This window comes from Rhinolophus sinicus, chromosome 13, assembly GCF_057876585.1.
Source record: "Rhinolophus sinicus isolate RSI-liver-muscle chromosome 13, RSI-T2T, whole genome shotgun sequence".
NCBI lineage: Eukaryota > Metazoa > Chordata > Mammalia > Chiroptera > Rhinolophidae > Rhinolophus > Rhinolophus sinicus.
This window is the reverse complement of record NC_142513.1, coordinates 25,198,054-25,218,967: the sequence shown is the minus strand read 5'-3', so window position 1 is coordinate 25,218,967 and position 20,914 is coordinate 25,198,054. Positions and strand designations below refer to the sequence as shown.

Here is a 20,914-nt window from a genome sequence, read left to right as displayed (position 1 = left end):
ATATCTACTTTTTAATCTCTATTATCTTGCTATCTTATAATGCCATTATTATCTGGCTCCAAGCTACTTCTGTAAACTTCAGGACACTTTAGCCATGATTTGTGGTTCCCAATTTAAACTCAGACCTAGTCTTTCTTGTACTTAGATGCCAAATTTGGAGAAGGAGGCTATAATTTGTAAGTATTTACTGGACAGTGTTTGCAATGAGTCCAGGTAACACTTGGCCATTTCCTATCAGGGCTGAGGAGGCAGTCTTCCTGGGTGAGGCTGTTTGCATTTTCACGTGGTGAGCTATTTATTTTTCTGGATTAAGCATTAGGTAGGAGGGCTCTTGACCTTAAAAGATCCAGGGGTATTAGAAACAGAGAGATGATTAGGTCACACAAAGTCTTCAGTGGCAACTGGAGTCCTATAGACTCCTACAGTGTTTGGGCATCACTATTTTAAAAAACAAACAAACGGATACCATCATTTGTAAGATATTCTTTTTTTTTTAAGATTTTATTGGGGAAGGGGAACAGGACTTTATTGGGGAACAGTGTGTACTTCAGGACTTTTTCCAAGTCAAGTTGTTGTCCTTTCAGCCTTTGTTGTGGAGGGCGCAGCTCAGCTCCAGGTCCAGTTGCTGTTGTCAGTTGCAGGGGGCGCAGCCCACCATCCCTTCCAGGAGTCGAACCAGCAACCTTGTGGTTGAGAGGGCGGGCTCCAACTAACTGAGCCATCCGGGAGGCAGCTCAGCTCAAGGTGCCGTGTTCAATCTTAGTTGCAGGGGTCAGAGACCACCATCCCTTGCGGGAGTTGAAGAATCGAACCGGCAGTCTTGTGGTTGAGAGCCCACTGGCCCATGTGGGAATCAAACCGGCAGCCTTCGGAGTTAGGAGCATGGAGCTCCAACGGCCGGAGCCACCGGGCGGCCCCCTGTAAGATATTTTTAAAAGGGTCTGCCACTCTTGTCCTGTAATGGCACAGTCACTTGTTTTAATTTGATCTCCAGTCCTAATTTGTTTTCAGTCACTTTTCCCCATTCTTTGTAGCTATTATTACTATTATTATACTTTATTTTTTTAAAGTGGTTTTAAGTTCACAGAAAAATTGAGCTGATAATACAGTGTTCACCTCCTTTCCCTTGCCCACAGTTTCTGCTGCTCTTAAAGTCTTGCATTAGTGTGGTACATTTGTTCTAATTGATGAGCCAATATTGACACATTATTATTAACTGAAATCCATCGTTTACATTAAGGTTCATTCTTTTAGTTGTACAGTTCTGTGGGTTTTGGCAAATGCATTATGTCATGTATCTGCCATTACAATATCATATAGAATAGTTTCACCACTTGACCTTTCATTTTTATCTCTGTACTTCAGTGCCTAGCACAGGGCCTGTAAATGTTACATGAATGTGCAATATCTAAAACTAAATATGAGCAATAAAATTCAATACAATTTGAAAAAACATTTCAAGAAAAGTCTGCCACAACCAAATAGAGCCTATCCTAGGAATAAAAAGATGGTTTAAAAGCAGAAAAATGTGATATATATATATATAATATATATGTAATACATATTATATATAATATATATGTGTGTATATATATATATATATATCTTAGTCTGTCAGATAAGAAAAATAAAACTCAATATATAGAGAAAATCAGAATTCAGAACGTATCCCCGATTTTTAAAAAACTGAAAATTAGAATGCTTTACTAACATAAAAGAGTATTTCAGACTAACAATAACGTGTTCAAAGATGAAATACTAGAGGCATCTTCTAATGGGAACAAAACAAGCATAGGAACTCGATTAGTTTTTCATATAATTCTGGAAGTTCTAACTAATGTAGTAAGTAACTTGAGAGACAGAAATAAGAGTTACCATTTTGAGAAAGACTCTTTCAGACAGTAGAAACCTCCCTAAAAACCAACTAAAAATCTATTAGAATCAATGAGTTCAATAAGATAACTGAATAATAATAAAGACAGCAAATTGAAAAGCTTTCCTATATATTGGAATAACTGGTTAGAAAAATTAATGGGATAAAAGGATCCTCCTGTTCATAAATAGTAAGCTTAACAAGAAACATGTAGGCCCCGTTAAGAAAAAAACTCAAAATTGTACGAAGACAAAAATCTACTTAAGATTTTTATCTTAATATTTTTATAGTAAAAAGTAAACAACCTAAATGTCCATCCACCAAAAGGAAAATGGTTGATTATTTAAACCCCATCCTGATCCAAAGTGAATTTAAGGTAGCTTTCACAATATATATTATACTATTATATAAAAATAATTGAAGAACTCAGGCAATGAGAAATTTGAGGGACACCACAGATTTTATTCTGAGCTTTCTGCAGCCAAAGTAAAGAAATGGTCATGATCAATTGAATGATTCATATTCATACCGTAAAATACTGAACTGATTGGAAGAAACAGCTGTTCCTAGTACTGAGACCAAAGGGAATTTTTTCATGGGTCCCAAGAGAAGATACTGTGCCAAGCAGAGAATGATCATTTTGACAATAAAACGGCACCCGACTTTATAGGTAGAGCTGTCTCTTATGAAATTCCTTGCTAATGGGCCACACAGAACCAGTGAACAGTTTGGTAAAAGTATTTGCAGTGAGGTGAGGATTGTGTGCTGGTTATGGCTGGGAAACGTGAGATGCCCCAGTGCCCTGCTCTGAGGGGCAGCCCGAGGGAATAGTACATTTAGAGACTAAAATTGTGGTTTTCAGTTGATGTTGTATCACCCTGGTTTCCTGTGAATCTTCACAGAATGACCACTGAGTTTTTATTGGTGTGTTACATTTATTTTTGCTACAGCTGAGGGTCCCCACTGCTAAGAAGTCTGCCAGACGGTGGTGGGGGTTGTGAATGCAGCAGCCACCACCAGGGATTCCAGGCAGGGAGGCAAGAGGTGCCACTTAGGCTGGCACTAAATTTAACGTGGAAGGACTGAACAGTGGAAAGAAATCCCTCTCAAGTTAGCTGTTGGTAAGTGCTGTGGAGAGCAGGTCGCCGGCTGTCTGTCGGGTACAGGTTCATGGGCTTCAGTAATTGGCTGATGAGATTAACAACCTCTGATGAAGGTTGAGAAGCCGCATGAGAGATGCTTGACTAAACTAGCTTACCTAAGGATTTTCCTCCAAAAGCAGTCTGAGGTTTGATCCGACACATGCTGGAGAGGACATTCAAGGTTCCACATGTCTACATAGTACAGCTTAGCCACATTAATTTTAAGTTTGGAAGAATTGATTTTTTTTTTTTAAATGAATGATACCAAACCTTGACCTAAGTAACAACAAAAAAACGTTGTAAGGTATCCGTATAACTTCCTGGTGAATCCTTCAAGGCAAATGGTGAGCAAGCAGACTAACCAGGGTGGTTAGGGAAAGTTTGGAATCTGCGTCCCAGCTTAACCTCTTTTTGAGCCTCAGGTTCTTATCTGCAGCGTCAGGATATTAGTACCCACTTGAGGGCTAGCCAGTTAGTAAGATTGAAATCAAAATTCCCGGTGGCCTCTCTAAGCCCTTTGGTGTATGTGCCTCCCTGGCCAGTGGTATGTTTTTGTTACTAGAGGGTCCTTACCTAACGACTCACCGGAAGAGTGAGCCCTGGGTTAGTTGAGACCCAGTATAGATAAGGCCTTTACATGGCTGCAGCGGGTGGTGGGGCATTCGATTCTTTCCTTTCAGGTGTCTGAGATGCAATTTAACGAAAGTTTGGAATTCTCCTGTTCAGCCTTGCCCTTCTCATCCTGCTCATCTCTCAAGTCCAACCACAGGAGCGGGTGTCAGGTGATAGCCGAGCCAGGGGTTAAAGACAAAGGGCAGTTGTCCTGAGGGTGGTCACATCTGGGCAAGACCACCTTATGCTACCATTTACCATTGAGTTGGGTGCTCAGAAGTTCTGAAGACTTCCATTTGACTTTATACTCGCCGGAAAGCTATTCATTATGGCGCCAAGAAGACCCTGCCCAACTTGCTCTGGTCCTAGCATTTAGGTTCTCAGAGAAATTAATTTCGTAATATGTAGAATAAAGTTAAAAGACCACAGTGTGAAATGTCGAAGAAAATAACAAGATAGGAAGAATGAATATGTTGGTGAGATCAGTGCCTCCCACTATGAAATAAAGTCAGTACTTCAAAAGAGTTTGCAGTTACCTCTGCCAGAGTTGTTTTTTTCCTCCCCTGAAAGAGAGAAAAAAGGCCAAAGATAATAGATTGTGGGGATAGAGATGATTGCAGACTAGAGATGGTTGCAGACTAGTGGTACCTTTATCTTACCAATATTAACCACCTCTTGGTATTTTGATAACAAAGTTTCTATCTCTTTTTTCTTATCAAAGCCTTTTCCAGCAAAGGCAGAGGGAAAGAGAACTCCCTGTGGCAGTGTATACACACACACACACATATTCATATATATATATATATATATATAACCACACATGCATATTATATGCATATATCTATACACACAAATGCCATAACAGTAATATAAAGGAGAACTTTTAAAATATGATAGTAAAATTTATTCTCATGTGTAAATGTTTGGGTACAACCATACTGGAAGGCATAAAGAAGTAATCAGGAGCTTTTACGAACATGTAGAATCACCTAGAATGTAGACTGCTACAAATGTAGACTGTCAGGTGTATTAGCATTATTCTCGGTGATGCGGTTTCAGAAATGGTAAACTCCTCTTGGTAAAGATCTGAACAAAACAAAGTAGGATCTTTCTATGATTTACATGGAAGTTCCCTTCCTAGAAAATTGAGCATATATTAAGACCATGTTAAAAAATACTTTGTGGGGCAGCCGGTGCTCAGTTGGTTAGAGCGCGATGCTTTTAACAACACGTTGCCTGTTCAATTCCCGTTTGGACCACTGTGAGCTGCTCCCTCCACTGCTAGATTGAAGCAACTGCTTGACTTGGAGCTGGTGGGTCCTGGAAAAACACACTTGGAAAAAAAAAGAAGTACTTTATGTTTATAGGGACCAGGCTGAGATAATAAATATTTAAAGGTCCCGTGGCAGATCTTCACTGCGCAGAAACTGCCCACTGAACTGTTTCAGGACACCCAACGTGCCTGGCCTCTGCAAGTGGCACTTACTGATCATGACAGCAAAGACTCCAGAGGACGGCCCTGTCCCTGTGGGGCTAACAGTTTGTCATGGCCTTGTCAGCCAGGCGGAAAAGCATAGAATGGCTGGATGGCCTCACCCAAGGATCCATCAGACAGGCTTGCCACTGGGAGGGATGTTTCTAGTGGTTTCCCTGCTTCTCTGCAGAGAGTCCCAAAGGTTGCTGGGTATTGGTCATTTTTTACCTCCAGTTTTATTGTGCTGTAATTGACACATGACATTGTAAAACCTTAAGGTGCACAACATAATGATATATGTATATATTGCAAAATGATTACTGTAATAAATCAGTAGCATCCATCACTTCACATAGAGTTCCTTTTTTCTGGTTATGAGAACTTTTAAGATCTACTCTCAGCAGTTTTCAAATATACAATACAGTATTGGTAATTATAGCCACCATATTGTACATCCCTAAACTATTTCTCTTATGGCTGGAAGTTGGTACTTTCTGACCACCTTCACCTGTTTTCCCCACTCAGGACATTGGTCATTAGCATGACTACTTGGAGTAGATGTCCTTTTAAAGGCGCTTTCCAGCCCTAAGATTTTCTATTTCTCAAGAATAATGCTTTTCACTCTTACTAGCTTTGTTTTAATAAGAAAATATAATTGCATGCTTAGCACCACTATGACTATGTCCTGTGACCCTTTCCATTATAAACCCTCTAGCTAAGTAGGCTATTTTTTTTGTCTGAGCTCAGCCACCGTTGACCCTCCCTTTCCTATGGGGAGCCCCCCACTGAGCTGGCAGGCCTTTACCTCCACTGACCTGTAGAACAGCTGCCAGTCAGAGAACCGGAAGTCTTTGCCAACCTGCCCCATCACAACAGAAGTCTCCTCTGTAATTTTTCAGACTAATTTTTTCCCCCCAGTATCACATGTAGGATACAAAGAAAGTGTGTATGATAGTTTTTGTTGTCACCCTATTTGATTCTCTTCTCTTAGGAATCAACTCCTAAAAGTTTAGAATTGAATTTTAACTTGTCTAATGCCAAGTTTTATTTTCTTATTTAAGGCTATTTCTGATGCTTGGAAGCTATCCTTTCAGCCACAAAGATGGTAATAAATCTTTGCCTTCCACAGTTCAGACCAAGAATTCACTGCAACAAGGTAAACAAAACAAGCATAATACATGATACCTATTTTCCATGTTTTCCCCCATTTCCTTGTTTAGTGAACTTAATTCAAGCTTAATGTACTTTCACCCTCGTTGTTTTAGATTCCACCGTATGATGTTTAGGTAAGCGGGGGTCAGGCCGCAGCTCTGGAGTCAGACGGCTCCGTTACAAGGTGAGCTGTGACTCATTTTGTGGAAGGTGGCATTCGCTGTGCTTTTCCTGTGATGATAAATTTTAATTCCGCTCCAAGTCATAGTGAAGGTAGAAATACTCCCCCCCCCCACACCCAGCTCTTGTCACTCCAAATGCTAGAACTAATGGCTTGTGTTTGTTATTTGGATTCCTTGTTCTTTATAGGAATTAAGCTGCCTCCCCTTTTGTGTAAGGAGGGTGTCTTTCCACAGCTCAGAGCCCGGAATAAGGAAGCTCTAAAGGGAGAATGGAACCCCTCCCCTAATTTGGAGTTTCTGCACTTCGTGTACTATTTCAGGTTCCCAGATTGTTAAGCTGACTCCTTCAGACAAAGATACCTTAAAATGTCCATTGGTTATAACAAGTATTAGAAGTATTAAAAGGGGAAAAAGTTATTCACAATCCCACCTTATAGCAGCACATCCACTGTTTTAGATTTCCCATCGTTTTTTATGGTCCTTGTACCTTTGCACACGTTTTTTCTTTTTCTTTTTTTAAACCAAGCTTCGTTATTCATAGATTTATAAGAAACTTGTTTGTTATACCTTCCTAGGGAAACTTATTATAATGGGTAGTCCAAATACAATATTGAAAACTTTAATGACTATCGTTTGTCCTTAAATCTTCAGTTTTTCATCTTCTGAAATAAAAAACCACTAGTATTAATATATATGCCCCCTCTTCACAGAGATGTTATTTGGAAGGGGTTTTGGTTGGGTTGGGCAGAGTTTCGTTGCTCACATTTTTTAAGGGCAGTACTTGCGGACACAGTTGCCCTCAGCCTTCGACCTGATCTTGGGAGCCTGCAGAAAAACCCAGGAGAAGTCAATGTAATAGAGGAAATTTCAAATGAGGAACTTCAGACTTTCTTTAAAGAGTTTTCTTATAAGTGGCAAGTTCTTGAAAACTAGTTGTCTTCATTTGGATGTCATCAAATTAATGTGTCTGATATTTGTCATTTCATCTAGATATCAGCTGATGGCTATGAAGTAGAAAATCTCATCTCTGAAGACCTCACAAAGAGAAGTCATGGTTTTAGGACAGAGTATTTCATTAAGCCACCAGTCTATGTGACAGTTTCCTTTCCCTTCAATGTGGAAATCTGTAGGATTAACGTAGACCTTGCAGCAGCTGGGGGAGGCCAGAATGTCACTGGCCTGGAAATGTACACGTCTGCCTCATCCAGCAGAGGTTCTTGGACTTCCCCCGAGTGTCGGACTCCGGGCCCAGCCGAGCCCTCCATCCCAGACAGGGAGGCGTTCACCTTGGTCGGTAAAGTCTTTTTGAAAAATCAGAGCCAAGTGGTGTTTAATCACAGGGGCTTCAAGGCCAGGCCACCTTTTGGCCCAATGGAAGCCACACTCCCTTCCCCTGCTATTGTGGCCCAGGAGCTCTGGAATAAAGGGGCTCTTTCCCTCAACCACGTGGCCCATCTCAAGATCTGTATCACCCACGTGACAGGCAGCGGTATCCCTTGCATCAAGCGGTTAGAAGTGTGGGGTCAGCCAGCCAGAACCTGCTCGCAGGAGGTAATAGACAGCGTCCTGCTGCTCGCCACAGAGAGCCTCCCTCAGGACGTGGCTGTGCAGGCCCCGGCCTTGCCCATGGACAGTGACTGTGACCCTGGCAGCCAGCAGGCGCCCTCCAGCCTGCAGGAGCTGGCGGAAGTGATCCGGGACGTGCCTGAGGAGTTCCTGGATCCCATCACCCTGGAGATCATGCCTTGCCCCATGCTGCTGCCCTCGGGCAAGGTCATTGACCAGAGCACGCTGGAGAAGTGTAACCACAGTGAAGCCACGTGGGGCCGCGTGCCCAGCGACCCTTTCACGGGGGTAGCCTTTACTCCACACTCCCAGCCCCTGCCGCACCCCTCCCTGAAGGCCCGGATCGACCATTTCCTGCTCCAGCACTCCATCCCTGGCTGCCACCTGCTTGGGAGAGCACAGCCTGCATTGGCAGTGACCCCTTCTTCCATTGCTCTGCCGTCTCGGAAAAGGAAGATGGAGCAGGCTGAACATGTCCCAGACAGTAGCCTCGGTGTAAATGCTTCCTGTTTTTCTACCACAAGCCTTCTGGTCACACCCACTACCTCAGAGCACACTGCTAAGAAGATGAAAGCTGCCGGTGAGCTCGGGCTGGCACACATGGACTGCTCCACAGGTAACCCCCATCCCGTGTCCTGCCTGGTCATCTCTCCTCCTCCTAGTGACACATGGCACTATTGCCCTTTGTCTTGTGCTTTGCTGGCTGAAATTGTCCCAAAACTTCACTGGCTTAAAGCACCACACATTCATTATCTCATAGCTTCTCTAGTCAGGAATCAAGGTGCCGCTTGCCGGCTCAATCTGCTCAAGGCTGCTCTCAGTGCGGTGGGGCTGCCCGTCTTGAAGCTCGACTGGGGAGGGATTCACGTCCTCATGGTTGTTGCCGGATTCAGTTCCTTGTGAACTTGTTGCACTGGGGCTTCTCCTCTTTGTTGGTCGGCGGCCGGAGTTGGCTCACAGGTCCTGGCCACGTGGGCCTCACAAGGGCAGCACATAACGTAGTAGCTGTGTGCACACAAGCTGGAATTCCGTCTCGCGTAACCCAGTCGTGGATAGAAGTGACACTGTTCTGTTGGAAGCAAGTCACTAAAGGTCAGCCCACGCTCAGGGAGGCGTACCCAAGGGCACGCGGACGGACCAGGAGGTGGGGTTCACTGGGAGCCATTTCAGCCACTGTTCCACACCATTGATTCCTATTTTATTTAAGGAATCTAAGATTCCGCGTTTATCTAAGATTCGTGGTTGGATTTTGTCTGCTACCTTTTCAGTATCAGTGGAGATAAAATTAGGGTTTTTCATCCTTAGCTCTTCAAATGTGAGAAAGGGCATTAATAGGCTTAATATTGAACCGTTACTGCATTCCCGGAGTGAACGCCATTTGGTCTGCTTCTCTTAATGGGCTGCTTGGTTCTGTTTGCTAGTGTTTTATTTAGGATTTTTGCATTCATCAGTGAAATTAGACTGTCGTGTGTCTGTGCACATGTGCGCTCGCCGTATTTGGTCAGGTTTTCTTATGGATGATTTATTTGCTTCATTAGACAAATTAGGAAATTTTCCTTTTCTTAACTCTGAAACAATTTAACAGTATTTGCATTATTTACCCCGTACACATTTGGTATCATTCCCCGTGACCGTCAGTGCCCGGTGCTTTTGGAGCTAGCTCTTCTTTTGGAAAATTCATCTATTTAGACTTTATTCTTTTAATTTCCTCTTACTCTAAAAGGCAAGTAGTGGGCTTAAAGGTGACATCTGTGTCTTTTTTGGTTTTGAGTGTAAATGGTAGTTAGCAGGACCCCCAGAAACTCCTGGAAGCATCTGAGGTGCAGTGGCTGAGATGAGGGGGAAGGCCCTTAGACTCACATGTCTGTGGAGGTCTCCAGTGGTGTTGGCCTTGACATATTTGTTGGTGACACAGGACACGCTCACCGGCATTCTTTCAAGGGTCCAAGCTGATGTCCTTTGCCCTACAAACTGGAGACAAAACATACCATTCCCCACTTTGGGCAGTTTTGTGAACCAAGCAGTTTCTTTCTTTGGGCAGCTGTTGCCTTCACCCTCAGTCCATTGCTTGGCCTTCTGTGGACCACACGGAGAAACCCCTGATGATGGAGTGGGCAGATGAGGTCTTCCTTTTTCCATTCGCTTTACCCAACGGGAGAGAAAACACAAACTCCTAGAGGTGCCGGCTACCAGCCCTGCATAGTGGTCGGGGCCCCCAAAAGGAGGAGATGGGGAAAGAGCAGACTAGCTGCTGGGGAGGGGGTGGGGTAGGGAGCAGGGCTACAAGGCTGGACATCTGCTTGCCCTGGTCATTTCCTCCTCCGGCCGGGAGGCCTTCAGAAAGTAGAGTGCAGTTCTGCAGGTGAGCCACTAGGTGGCCCCTGCCTGCCCAGCAGTTTGTCCTGGAGAAGGAAAGCTAGCGCAGAGCCCAGGAACCTTGAAAGCGGGTGGGCTGGATAGGAACCGCCCGGGTCCCCAGGTGTGACTCCGGTATTCTGTCATCACAATCTACTAGGAGATACTGGGGAGGACTTTCTTTACATGTATTTAAAGTTAGAAGCGCCATGTTTGTAGTCCTCAGCAGACTTCGTGTTTTGGTCTTCTCTTTTCCCAAACCTCTCCCTGGATATTGTGGTCTGTGCATCTCTCGACAGGTCCAGTGTCCCATGAGCAGAAGTTGTCACAAAGCCTGGAAATTGCCTTGACATCGACCCTTGGTTCCATGCCCTCCTTCACGGCGCGGCTGACCAGGGGACAGCTCCAGCACCTCGGCACAAGAGCGAGCGGCACTTCCTGGAGGCCGGGCACCGGCTCGGGTAACCTGGGTCCCATCCAGCTCCGTGGAGCCCTTAATGGGAACCTGGGCCGTGCCTCTGTGGCTCTGGGGCCCTCCATGCCCAGCTCCTTAGCTCCAACACGCAGGCCTGGGGGGAGAACTTGGTCTCTTTCCTTTTCCGGGGGGAACCGAGGAGCAGCTGGTAAAGTTTCACCTCTTCACAGGAAAGCTTTCTTTAGCCAACAACTCTTAGTAATTCTGTGGACTTAGGCCTTGGCCACCCCTGCTGTGTTTTTGGTAATATGTAATATTAATCGTTCTGTCCTGAGGACTTCTGTTTGTTTCTCTTCTTTAGTTTATTTTTTCTTATCTAGTTTTGTCTCCCATCTGACATCTGGGTCCTTTTGTAAATGGGAAGTGTGGGGTTGAGTGTGTCATCTGCACCCCTTCCCACTGACATTTCCGTAGTCGTAGGAAAGAACAGTGGTAGTTTACTGAGCTGGTTTTGGCCTAAAATGAACCTGGGGCCCCACTGGATGATGGAATCGATTAGGATACAGAGTGAGGGGACCTGACTGGAATGCTGGGGCATCTTTTCCAAGATGCCACCTGGTGGGGCCGATGAGAAGGCAGACACTTGCTTCCTCCTGCCTGTCCAGAGCCAGGCCCTCCGCGTGTCTGAACCACAGGCCATCTTACCTCTTCTGCCTCTGGTCCCACCTCCTTATCTCTCTGATTCCGTTTGCCATCCTGACCATTCCCAAGAACCTGTCTTGTCCGAATGCCCAGCGATGTCCATGACCCTAAATACCACAGTCGTCCTCTCGGCAGCATGTGATGTGGCCAGCCGGCCCCTCCTCCCGGAAGCAGCTTCTCTCTTGTTCTGCTCTTTTTCTCCCTATTTTCAATGGTCCCTCTTGCCATCGCTGACTCTTCCTTCTCCTCTAGACTCTGGTCCTGGAACCTTTTCTCTCTGTCACCCAGGTGAGAGCCCATTTGGCCGGTAACAGCCCGTGTTCTTCTGTAGCTCCCACCTCTCCAACTCCCACCCAGACCCCACCCTCCCTGATGGCCGCGTGGTGCCTCCACGTGGGAAATTCACGGATATCCTGAGTGAGCATTCTAACTCAACTGCTCCAGAGGGCCCCCCACCGCCCCTGTCACCCCATGAGGGTAAAGGGCAGCGTCTTCTACGCTTTGGTCAGGCCTGGAACGTGGAGGTCACTCTTGGTTTTCCCTCAGTGTCCTCACGCTGACATTCTGCCCCTCATCAGGTCTTGTTCATACTCCTCTGAAATAGACCTCAGAGTAACCTCTGCTCCACTCCCCTTGCTGCCCCCCGGCCCCAGCTCCTGCCGCAGCCCCTCTGGTCCCTCACGGCCACGCTTTCCTTCCATAGCCCATCATCCTCGGAGGAGCCTGAGAAGCCTTATAATGGAAACCAGATCATGCTCCTCCACTTCTTAGAATTCCTCCATCACATCCCATTGAACTTGGAATAACATCGCAACTCCTGCTGCCTGTGAGGCCCTGTGAGGTCCTGTGAGGTCCTGTGAGGTCCTGCGTGGTCCTGCGTGCTCAGCCCCCGTCCCCTCCCCGCCTTCGCCTCTGAGCTACACTGTCAGCCATCACACCTCTGTGTCTTCTCTCTTCTGAATGGACCAGCCATTCTTTATACTCACTGTCCTGTTCATTCTGCATGGCTGGCCCCTTTTCATTCTTACGGCTCTTCTCCAAGAGGCCATCCTTGCTCTCTCCAGAGGGGTGTGGATTGGGAGAGAAAGAGCAGCCTCCTTGGGGAGTGGCCACGAGGGAAGGAAGAGAGGGTGCCGCTGTGGGAGGGCAGGCAGTGGGACCCCCACCGTGGGCCTCCCTGAGGAGGCCTTGTGGGAAGTGTGGAAGGAGAGAGAGCCCACGGCACAGGGCAGGGATGGACAGGTGGGGAGGGAGCTGCAGGGCTGAAGAGAAGCAGACCCCAGGCTCCCCAGCCGGCACAGACCTCAGCCCTGCTGCCCGTCTGCCGACCTCCCTCCCCTGCATGACCTGCCAAACCCTGGAACACCAGACTCTTTTCTGCTGTTTCCTTTTCATGCAGTTGATCAAGGTTGGCAGCATAGCTTGTGCCTTGCCCTGGCCTTGGGAGCCTGTCCCAGGGGAAAGTACCTCTTTGGGGAGACCGGGAGGAAGGCCCAGTGCTACCGGCTGCCCTCAGAAGCCAGCTTTTCTCGAGCGTTCATGCGAGTGCCGAGAGTTGACGAGCCAGAGGAGGCCTTCCAGGTTCCCAGGCTCTCTGGTGCCTCTGCTCCCGGAGCAGCCAGGCCGCTGAGCGCGGGGCGACAGGGTGGGACATCCCACTCCAGGCATGTGCCCTGCCTCCAGGACAAGCCTGCCTGGCAGGGGGCCGCTTTCCCTAACCCTGGCCTATTTTCCTCCCTGATTTACCAGAGCAGCCTGGGAGCGTCCTGGGACCCGAGTGTGCCTCCTGCAAAAGAGTGTTTTCTCCCTACTTCAAAAAGGAGCCCGTCTACCAGCTTCCCTGCGGCCACCTCCTGTGCCGGCCCTGCCTGGGTGAGAAGCAGCGCTCCCTGCCCATGATGTGCGCAGCCTGCCAGCAGCCAGTTGCCAGTCAGGACGTGCTACGGGTCCACTTCTGAGTGACTGAACGCAGCCTGGAAGACCCGTGGCTGGGAGGAACACGAGTGGGGGGCCACCGCTCCCCCGAGGCCTGGCCAGGTTCTAGGCACAGCAGGGCCTCTTCTTTCCCAAGGGCTTTCCCTTTCTTACCTCCCACAGTGTAGCACAGGCCTGGAGTGAGGGGTGGGGAGGGGCGCTCCACTCCTGCTCAAGTGGCAATAGGATAACAAAGCCATAGTTCGGGCTGGGAAGGATGGGGGAGATGTCCCTGCCCTCCTGTACCTTCCTGCCCGCCCCCACCTGAGCCCTGGACCTGCTAGAGCCAGCCCCACCCTGCTGAGGGCCCCCAAGTTATCTGCATACACCCCTTCCCCATCCTGCAGGGTGGATGTGCGTGGAGCTCAGTTGACTGGCTTGGGATCTCAGAGAGAGCCTCGGCCTTCAGTGTCACCCACAAGTGGACCGTGGCAGGGGTCTGTGGAGTGAATGACTCAGCCCCCTACTGGCAGATTATGCGGAGCCTTAATAAAGCGATGGCTGACGTCTGCTGTGGGCTTCCTCCTGGCGGATTGCCTGTCTGTGTCGTCATACTCCTGTCCCCCACCTGCATCCACGCAAAGTGAGACTGTCACGGGGCAGCAGTGAGCAGTCCCTGCAACCCGAGTCAAGCTATAATTCGGGTCAGTGGCCTGAAGGGGCAAGAAGTTGTGTTTTCAGATGGGTGATGTGTGAGTGTTTGCAGGTGGGTGTGCGTGGGTGGGGAGAGCTGAGTGTTCTCCCTGGGGCCGGGTGCCAGCGTGCATTTCAGCTGCCTTGCGGCAGAGCTGGCCGCTGCCCTCTGGGGAGGAAGGCACCTTTTCTGCCTGGGGCCCATTTCAGGAAAACTACTTGTTTATAGGCTGCATTTCTTTTTCCATTCAAAATTTATAGAGTCCCAGAGGGAAAATAGGTAGTCCTACAACTGTTTACTGAATGGAATAGATTCTAGTCACTAGAAGAATGTCAGGGAGAAACTACACTGCTTTTCCCTCTTACCTTCTGAGCATGTCTGGGAAGGAGCAGGCTTCATATTTCATCCTTAAGATTCATTCCATCGTAGGCCCCTGTGGACAGGCCGTGGGGGCCCTCTCACTGCCCAGGGCTCTGAGCTGCCTGCTCTCCCTCCCCTCCCACAGGCCTGCTGCCTTGCTCCCGAGGGGGCCCCTCAGGGATGGAGGCTGGTGTTCTCTGGTTTCAATGCTGTGTACATGAGGCAGAGAGAAGTACAATCCTTACACTGATAGGGAGTAGGGAGCTGATTAAAAAATCATATTCTTGGACTCCAGTCCAGACCCAAGAATTTAGAGATCTGGGTTTGGGGTTCAGGAATTTGCATTTTTTTAAAGAGTTCCTAGGGGATTTGTATGTCCCAAAGGTGGCTGCATCCTTCCCTCTGCCTCCCCGTGGCGCTTTCCTTGACACAGCCTCACAAAAGACTTCAGGGTTTGCAGTGGTGGGCTTTCCTCTTGGCTGGTGAGGCTCCCGTGTGCCCTTGGGCTTTAAATATCTGGGCCATTCTAGATTCTTGCCCTACTCTCCTTGTGTGCCTGCATTCTAGGAAAAGCCCCAGCATTTGTGGCAAAAGCAGTGCTGGTGGGGGCGGAGGGATTCCTACCCTCAGCCTGTCATGGTCTCAGGGCAACAGCCTAGTTCCTACGTGCAGGGTGGCAGCCTCAGGGGCTCTCCTGTCGCCTGCTCCCCCCCCCCCCCCCCCATCCAGAGGAAGCTGCCTCCCCTCCTGCAGGGGGCTTGGTCTGCATTTCAAACTGGAAACTGGCTCTTGCTCCTCAGCTAGCACTCAGGGAAATCAGGCATGGGAGCCAGTGGGGTGGGCAGTTCCTGTCCTCCAACCAGGTGGAGCAAGCCCCCCATCCTTGCAGAAACGTCCCTTTTTATCTCATTTTAAGGAGCCTCCCAAAAGGAAGTGGTTGTTTCACCACCGTTGCCAGAAACACGCTAAGCACTGCTGGGCTCAGTTTCTCTTCCCTAGAAGATGGGAATAACATTTGTCTTGTTGCCAACTAGGCTCAGAAGCAGTTTATTTCTCACCAGAACCCGGGGCCAGGCCTGAACACATGACTCTGAGGAACTCAGGACCACAGAAAGCCCTGACGTGACCCACTGCCCTCTTGCCCCACCACAGGTTCTGTGGGGCACATGTCTTTTCCCCTTTCTTGTATCATTTATTCTTCATGAAACCTGTTGGGGTCGTGCAGTCCTGGGCCCTCCAAGAGCAGGAGGCTGGGCCATGGCACCCGAGGCTTTGTGAGGCATCTCCAAGATGCAAAGTGAGGCCATGACCTGTCCTGGCCGTCCTCTGGGGCGAAAGCCCCAGCCCCTGACCACTCTCTACCCTCACTCGCAGGGGCTGCGCCACACTTGCTCTTGCTCTGCCAGTTGCCCTCCTTCCCCGGAGCAGGCAGAAGGGAGGGCCGCTCAGAAGTAGTCCTGAAGGTAGAAGTAGAAGAACCAAATCGCTAGGAAGAAGATGAGCAGCTGCTCAGTGCTCACAGCGTATTCCACCGCCGGACAGCACCTGGGTCCTGGGCCAGAGTCGGTCTTCCCGTCCATGCCTGCCCTGCTTCTTCCTGTGGGTCTCCAGCTTGAGGCTGCTCAGCTGCTGGGTGCTTTTCCCTTCCCCAGGAGCCGGTCCTCTGCCACCTGGGTTGCTGTAAGTAGGTCTGCAGACAAAGACCTGCCCCTAGAGGAAACTGCCTGCCAGGCCACTGCTCGCCTCCCGCCTGCAGTATTGTGATGCTGGGCTGGCTGCCATTGTGATGGCCGCTGGGTGGGGTGGGGCCGCCTCAGGCTGGCCTCTCTGCCCCTCAGCTGCCAGCCCAGCCCTCTCCCCAACCCATTCTAACCTGCCTGGCTTCTCAGCCTGCTTGCACAGGCAGGACCTTGCCTTCCAGTTCTAGGAAGGGGTGTGGCTGGGTTGAGAATTAGCAAAGATGCGCTGTGGGGTATAGTAACCACTAGCCCCATGTGGCTATTTAAATTAGTTAAACGTAAATGAAAAACTCAGTTCCTCAGTCACACCAGCCACATTTCAAGTACTTAATAGCCACGTGTGTTTGGACAGAATAGCTATTCTGTTGGACAGCGCAGATGTAGAACATTTCCACCATCAGAGAAAGTTCTGTTGGACAGTGCAGGGCCAAAGTAGGAACTTGGTGAGACTGGCCCTTGGTGTTCCCCTTAGTTCTTGAACCTGTCTCCTGGCAAAGGTCACAACCCCGGGCTCCGGCCTGCTGTAGGGCACTACCTCCCTTACAAACTGCCATGGCGCAGAGGGGTGACAGCATCTCCAGACTGGCACAGGACCCAGGCCATGAGGAAGAGAGAAGAGGCAGCCTTATGGCAGTTGGCACGTTTTTTCCATCCAGGTCTGTGCCAATAGCAAGCCGATGCTACCCACAATCATACTAGTGAGATGACCACGCAAACATTTTGGATCTTTTCCCTTCTAATATTTTTCTATAAGGAAAAACCGCATGTGTGTATCCTGTGATTCTGTTCCCTGCTGTTTCCCTGAACATGATTTCATGGGCATTTGCCCTCGTTATTAGATGCCTTTTTTTTTTTCTTCACTTTTTTATTTAATTTTATTTTTACTGGGGAATATTGGGGGACAGTGTGTTTCTCCAGGGCCCATCAGCTCCAAGTGTTGTCCTTCAATCTTTTTGTGGAGGGCGCAGCTCAGCTCCAAGTCCAGTCGCCGTTTTCAGTCTTTCAGATGGTGGGCGCAGCCCTCCATCCCATGCGGGAATTGAACCGGCAACCTTGTTGTTAAGAGCTCGCGTTCTAACCAACTGAGCCATCCGGCTGCCCCTAGATGCTTTCTTCTAAAGATCATTTGGAAGAACCAGCCAGAACCCCTGAAAATGAACAGTTTAACAGTTTGGGTTGGGGGTGGGGAGAAGTAACCCATGAATACAAAATGAAACAACTGAAAATCCAGAAGTAGGCCCAACTGTATATGGAAACAGCGTACTACACCGGCGGCATCGCTAGTGAATAGAGAAAGGTGGACCTTTCAGTAAGTGGTGCTGGAGTCACTGGGAGAATGAAACCATCTAAGATCTAGAAGAAAGTGGAAAATGAGGGAATTCCTATAAACTTGGGAGTGAGGAAAACTTTCCTAATTCAAATCCAAATACACTAAGACAAAGAGATTGATAAATTGAATGCAAAAAGAAAAAAAAAACCTAAATAGAAAAAGCCACCATTAGCAAAATGAAAACATAAATTACAAGCTAGGAAAATATGTTTGTAACTTGGATTACAATGGTTAACATCCCTAATACATGGCTCCTGAAAATAAGAAAATGCACAAAGAAGTGCAAATAACCTTTTTTTTTTTTTTTTTGAAAGATTTTAGTGGGGAAGGGGAACAGGACTTTATTGGGGAACAGTGTGTACTTCCAGCACTTTTTCCAAGTCAAGTTGTTGTCCTTTCAGTCTTAGTTGTGGAGGGCACAGCTCAGCTCCAGGTCCAGTTGCTGTTGTTAGTTGCAGAGGGCGCAGCCCACCATCCCTTGGGGGAGTCGAATCGAACTGGCAACCTTGCGGTTGAGAGCTCACTGGCCCATGTGGGAATCGAACCGGCAGCCTTCGGTGTTAGGAGCATGGAGCTCCAACCGCCTGAGCCACCAGGCCGGCCCTAACATTTAAAACGTCAAAAGATGCTCAATGTTGTCCATGATATAATGAAATAAGAACTATCCTGAAATACCATTTCTTGTTTAGCAGATTGGCACAAATCTCAGAGTTTGACCACAGTCTGCTGATGAGGCTGGGGACTAACAACTGCTACCAGACTGTGCTGGGGGAAAAGAAAGGGGTGCAACCTCTGTGGAGGGTAATGTCTAGCGAAGTTACATATGTACCTACCCTCCGACCCAACCTAGAAGACTCTAGAGTCTTATAGGATTCTAGCCCAAAGATTCTCTGGCAAGAATATGAAGAACAGTTCCAGCCCCACCAGCAAGCAGCCTGAGCAGCTAGTGCTTGCTGGTCCTTTCAGGGTGGAGGAGCCATATTGCCCCCCTGGGGAGGGGCCAGCTGTGTCCAGAGGATGGGCCCAGGAACAAGTGGTTTACACATGCATGATTCTACATATGTTATCAAGGAGATTATGGAGAGTGAAGGCCACATATGTTACAAAACACACAAAAAACCCCTTTGCATTCAAATGTTTTTTGAAAAATCTATGTGTTGAGCACACGATCCCAGGCATTGTGCTCCGTACTTGATGTGTATTACCTCAGTTAATCTCACCACTCGGAGGAAGGAGGAAGCCACGGCTCAGTGCCCGGAAGACCTCGTCTGACTGACTCCAGGGCCACCAACTCTTAACTCCTGAGAGCTCTGGAGGTAGCAGAGGTTGGCAAGGAGCAGACTAAGTCCCCCCTACAGGGTGGCCTGGATGTTGTCACCATAGGGTCCCTAAGGATCTCTCCATGGAACTGGGACCTTGTGCAGGGCACAGGGGCACTGTGAGCAGTGCTCTGGTGGGAGACCACCCAACTCCACAACCTACAGGAACTTCTCCACTAGGGTCCAAGTTCACTGTACTCTCAGAACCGGAGGCACAAAAAATCTAATTATGAAGTAACTCATGACCACGCTTTTGAAAATTCAATAAGATTACACCTTCAGGCACAAAAATAAAAGATGTTCCCTTAATAAAGGTTAAGCAGAGTCAACTTCATGTAAATGGATAAATCTGGTTGCAATGTCAATGGAAAAGTACCCAGTTACTGACACAGGAGAGTGGGGGAAGGAGCGGGTGCAAAATGGCTCTGCAGTGCTCTTGGGCCAGCTTCGGCCACGGGCAGTGGGTGCTAGGATCCTACCAGATGTGGCTGCCATACTGCACAGAGTGACCCCAGCTGTGTGATGAGTGTGGCTGAGGGAGATCCAGCTTGAAAGAGAAACTGGATGTTAGGAAACAGTAACCAGATGAGCCCTGCGTGGTCCCGGTGGGGCAGGGAAGGGTTGGACAGACTGGAGCACGGTCCCAGGAAAGTGTCAGGGCACAGAGGCAAAAGTGGGGAGGAAGGGGGGCTGCTGACCTGCTCTAAAACAGGTAGAGAGAGCTAGGTTTGAACGGAAGGAGTAGAGAATCCGGGTGGGGGGGAGACAGAGACACAGGTTGGCCTCCCCCGCCCACAATACCTGATACTTTCCCCTTGGGCCCAGGGCCCAGACATCAATTGTGACTCAGCTGATGAAATGCACCCCCATGGCTCATTAATTAGGAAGCCTGTAATTAGCCTGCCTCAGAAACCAGGATCCTTCAGAGACAGCCCCTCTCACCTGCCTTCCTCTCTCTCCCACCCAAAGGATGAGATCAGGCCGGGGGGGATCCAGCCCCTGGGAATGAGGAAGGGCCGGGGAGCAGGGACACCAGGCGAAATGAGATGCTGGGGCATGCGTTTCGGCATGAGATGGCCTTGCTAAATTGACCTTCCATAATGAGATGACGGAAATGATGGTAAGCGCCTCCAATGCTGCAAGTTTCCTCATTTAAGAACCCTGGGGGCAGGCTGGGGCAGAGCCTGCCTGTACCTGCTCGGCTTGGGCTGTATAACTGCGGTTCAGTCTCAGTAATCTGGAGCAAAAGAAACGCATTCAGCAAACATGCCGTTTCACACTGTGATGTGACTCAGCAACACTTCTTAAAATGCCCCTTTCATCCTCCCATCTGCCTCCTGAGTTACTTTTCTGCATCTCTCCCGTATCTCTCTGCAGCTCTCCTTGGAAAATCTACTTAAACTTTAGTCTTCATCCTTTCCTCCTGACTTCACACCACTGTGACTGTTTTAAATGATTGGTTGCCAATTATTTGACACTCCTGCCATCCTAAGGGGCACTCTGTTCCTTCTCTTGACTCTAGACGGGCTTGTGGTGGCTTAGACCCATCCAATGTGACAGCAGTGACCCTGTGTGATTTCCGAGGCGACCATAAAATGCCACATTATTTCTGACTCATTTGCTGGAACTCTTTCTTGAAGCCCTGGGCTACCACACAAAAAGTCCAACTATCCCAAGGCCACCAAGCTGTAAAAAGCCACACAGAGAGGCCACAGGTAGGCAGAAGCTCCAGGCAGCAGTCCCAGCTGAGCCCAGCCTTTGGCTTATGCCATCCCAGGTGCCCAGGCACGTGAGTGAAGGAGTCTCCAGATCATTCCAGCCCTTAGCCTTTCACTCTTTCCAGCGGAGGCCCCAGACATTGTGGCACAAAGGTGCCCTTGCTGTGCCCACCTGTTTGGACTCCTGACCTTCAGAATCCATGAACATAATAAAATGGTGGTGGCTTTGTGCACTGCATTTTGGAGTGGTTTGTTACACAGCAATAGTCACTGGAACGACCACAAAGTCCTAGACAACTGCTGTAGAGGGGGTTAGCGGGAAGAACTGGGAGGGCAAAACCAGAATCCACTGAGGGAAGGAGAAAGT

At 48.5% G+C, this 20,914-nt stretch overlaps 1 protein-coding gene across 5 annotated transcripts in view; it reads left to right on the top strand.

Moving 5' to 3' along the window:
- UBOX5 (U-box domain containing 5) overlaps nucleotides 1-13,969 on the top strand; it is a 30,785-nt gene extending 16,816 nt beyond the window's left edge. For 3 of the 5 annotated variants that reach the window (XM_019733738.3, XM_019733739.3, XM_019733737.3), the window contains exons 2-5: nucleotides 6,163-6,257; nucleotides 7,426-8,617; nucleotides 10,656-10,817; nucleotides 13,223-13,969. In XM_019733738.3, the coding sequence (XP_019589297.3) occupies nucleotides 6,204-6,257; nucleotides 7,426-8,617; nucleotides 10,656-10,817; nucleotides 13,223-13,431 (1,617 nt within the window). In that variant the 5' untranslated portion in view covers nucleotides 6,163-6,203 and the 3' untranslated portion in view covers nucleotides 13,432-13,969. The remainder of the gene's footprint in view (nucleotides 1-6,162; nucleotides 6,258-7,425; nucleotides 8,618-10,655; nucleotides 10,818-13,222) is intronic. The other 2 variants (XM_019733741.3, XM_019733744.3) reach the window with 2 other exon arrangements.
- The last annotated feature ends 6,945 nt before the right edge of the window (nucleotides 13,970-20,914 follow it).